The 2280-nt window shown below is 40.3% G+C and overlaps 1 protein-coding gene across 1 annotated transcript in view; it reads left to right on the forward strand.

Moving 5' to 3' along the window:
• The first annotated feature begins 1462 nt into the window (after positions 1-1462).
• The window catches only part of LOC105741353 (spermatogenesis-associated protein 31-like), an 11993-nt gene continuing 11175 nt past the window's right edge, over positions 1463-2280 (forward strand). Inside the window, exon 1 of the mRNA XM_023708745.1 lies at positions 1463-1488. Within this exon, the coding sequence (XP_023564513.1) occupies positions 1463-1488 (26 nt within the window). The remainder of the gene's footprint in view (positions 1489-2280) is intronic.

Here is a 2280-nt window from a genome sequence, read left to right on the forward strand (position 1 = left end):
AGAGAGAGAGGAGAAAGAGAGAGAGAGAGACTGATAAGGGGAGGGAGAGGGAAAAGGAGACAGAGAAGGAGATGGAGGTGGAGACAGAGACAGAACACATATTGTCAAATATGCCATCTCCAACATCGCAATTTGTTCTCAGTCATAAATGAATTTAGATTATGTACTAGGGTACTCAATCTTGTGTGCCTGCTCCAGACCTGGGGAACCTGAGAGGATTTACTAGCCCTGGGTGAACGTCAGACTCCTAGAAACCAGAACCTCCAGGTACCTGTGGCTTACACAATCCTTTGAAGGTTCCTACTCCATGGAGAAGCAAGTCTCTCTTGAATTTAGGATTTTTGTAGAGGAAATTCTACATCTCCCTTGTTGTTTCAGCTCAGTTTCATGAAAGGCATATTTCAACTCAGAAAGTTCAATTCACATCCTACTATTGTTACATATGTTGAGACTTTGAAGAATATATTTATCCTTCTTAGACACGTATGTGATTTCCTTTCAAAACGTGTATCACATTAATGGAAGTGTTCAAAGTTGCCATGATCATTTTTCCAAAAGCTCTTGACACCCACACTGCAATCTGTGTGGCAGATTTCTACCTCCATCACAGCACTCACACCACATGGGCTGTTTTACAGCTGGATTCCTGTCTGTGAATAAAACCACGTGGTGTTGTCTCATTTCCTTTCTCTTTAACATTTATCTCCGTGCTGTTTTGATTTCTGGGTCCCCATGTTCTCAGGCAGTTGTGCCTGGACAGGTGTCTATTTCTAATTTTTCCAGTGTATTAACCACCATCATGGGAGATTTCATATTAAAATCTCTTTCATTCTCATGTGGATCAACATTCAGAAGTGTAAATGTGAGTAAAATAGTTGCACACATATGCACATGCTACAAGGAATGTCTTCTAAAGGACTATTCCACACAAATGGTCATTGTGGAGCCCTTGTCTATGTGCACCTATCTCCCTGTTACTACTGCAAATTACATGATTCCAATGATGGCCTATGCCATCATTGATCTTTTGTACCCATATGTACATATTTGCCACATTATAGGTGAGTTTTCTCTTTTTCTGTCTCTCTGTATATGAAATTGCCCTTTCTTTCTAACATACATTTTTCATTTGCTTTCCATGTAGAGAAACTCACTGTTGAAAGATAGTGTTCTTAATTTTGAGCTTTTCTTAATTTTATTAGTGTTGTGAAGCATTTTACAAATCAGTTATTATATCCTTTGTTTATATTTTCTGTTGTGGTAACTTTATGACACCATGACAAAAATGTAGACTTCTTATTCTTTCATTTTAAAATCTTTTTAATATGGAAGTATTCAACCTCTGTTGTGCAATAAATAGATAGATTTTACAGACGCTGTCAGCAGTAAGTAGAGCAACATACTTGATGATTCAGAACATGAGAAGGATAGATGGCAGGTGGGGATACAACCTTTAAACGTCATGGGGTCCATGAAAACTTCCACCAGGTACCAGCCACAGTGACCTGAGATGCAGCCCAGGATGTTGAGTGAGAGAAGCAGGTGCCTCAGAGAAGACTTCTGGGTTATTGGAAATGCTGTACAGTCACATCTCCTGAATCACCTAGAGCACTATGCCCTGTAACCATCCAGCCTTGGATCATGGTACTGCGTTTGGGAATTGCGGCTAATGGCCTTGAGGTTAGGTATCAACATCAATGTCCTTCCAGACTTTCAGCCTTGGTGTCTCTGGTCATTTCCTCCAGGACAAGACAGCACAGGATTTATCCAACAGATTATGGGTCATAAAGCACTGAGCACAGCTATAGAGTGGATATCTAATGACAGTTCTGTGGGTGAGCAGTGAGAGTATATGGTGCGAAAGGGCCAGAAAGTATCTGAAGACATTTCAGAAATTTGCTCATGGTGATAACTAAAAGCAAAATGAAGAATTTCTTTCCCAAATCCATTCTCATGTGTCCTGTACCATTGGCAAATGCTGCTTGAGAAATGCTTACTTGAATATTTGTGCATACAGAAATGAGAGGGAGTGGGTTGATTACTGAAGATGAGAAAGTGCTGATGAAGGACAGTGAACAGGACATCTATCTGCAAATCTCTTAGTTTCACTCATGAGTCAGGCAAGATATCTCAAACATTCCCTTTGATGCAATGAGGTACATGTCTACACAGTTGTCAGAGGATCACACAAGCTCCAGTAATGTGCTGTGTGTCACAGCACTGAGGGATAAAGGCCACAAGTGGCCTGAGAAAGAATCATTTTGTACCTTACTCTAATGA

The sequence above is a fragment of the Octodon degus genome, unplaced genomic scaffold (genome assembly GCF_000260255.1).
Source record: "Octodon degus isolate 3935 unplaced genomic scaffold, OctDeg1.0 scaffold00526, whole genome shotgun sequence".
In the NCBI taxonomy this organism is placed as follows: Eukaryota; Metazoa; Chordata; class Mammalia; order Rodentia; family Octodontidae; genus Octodon; species Octodon degus.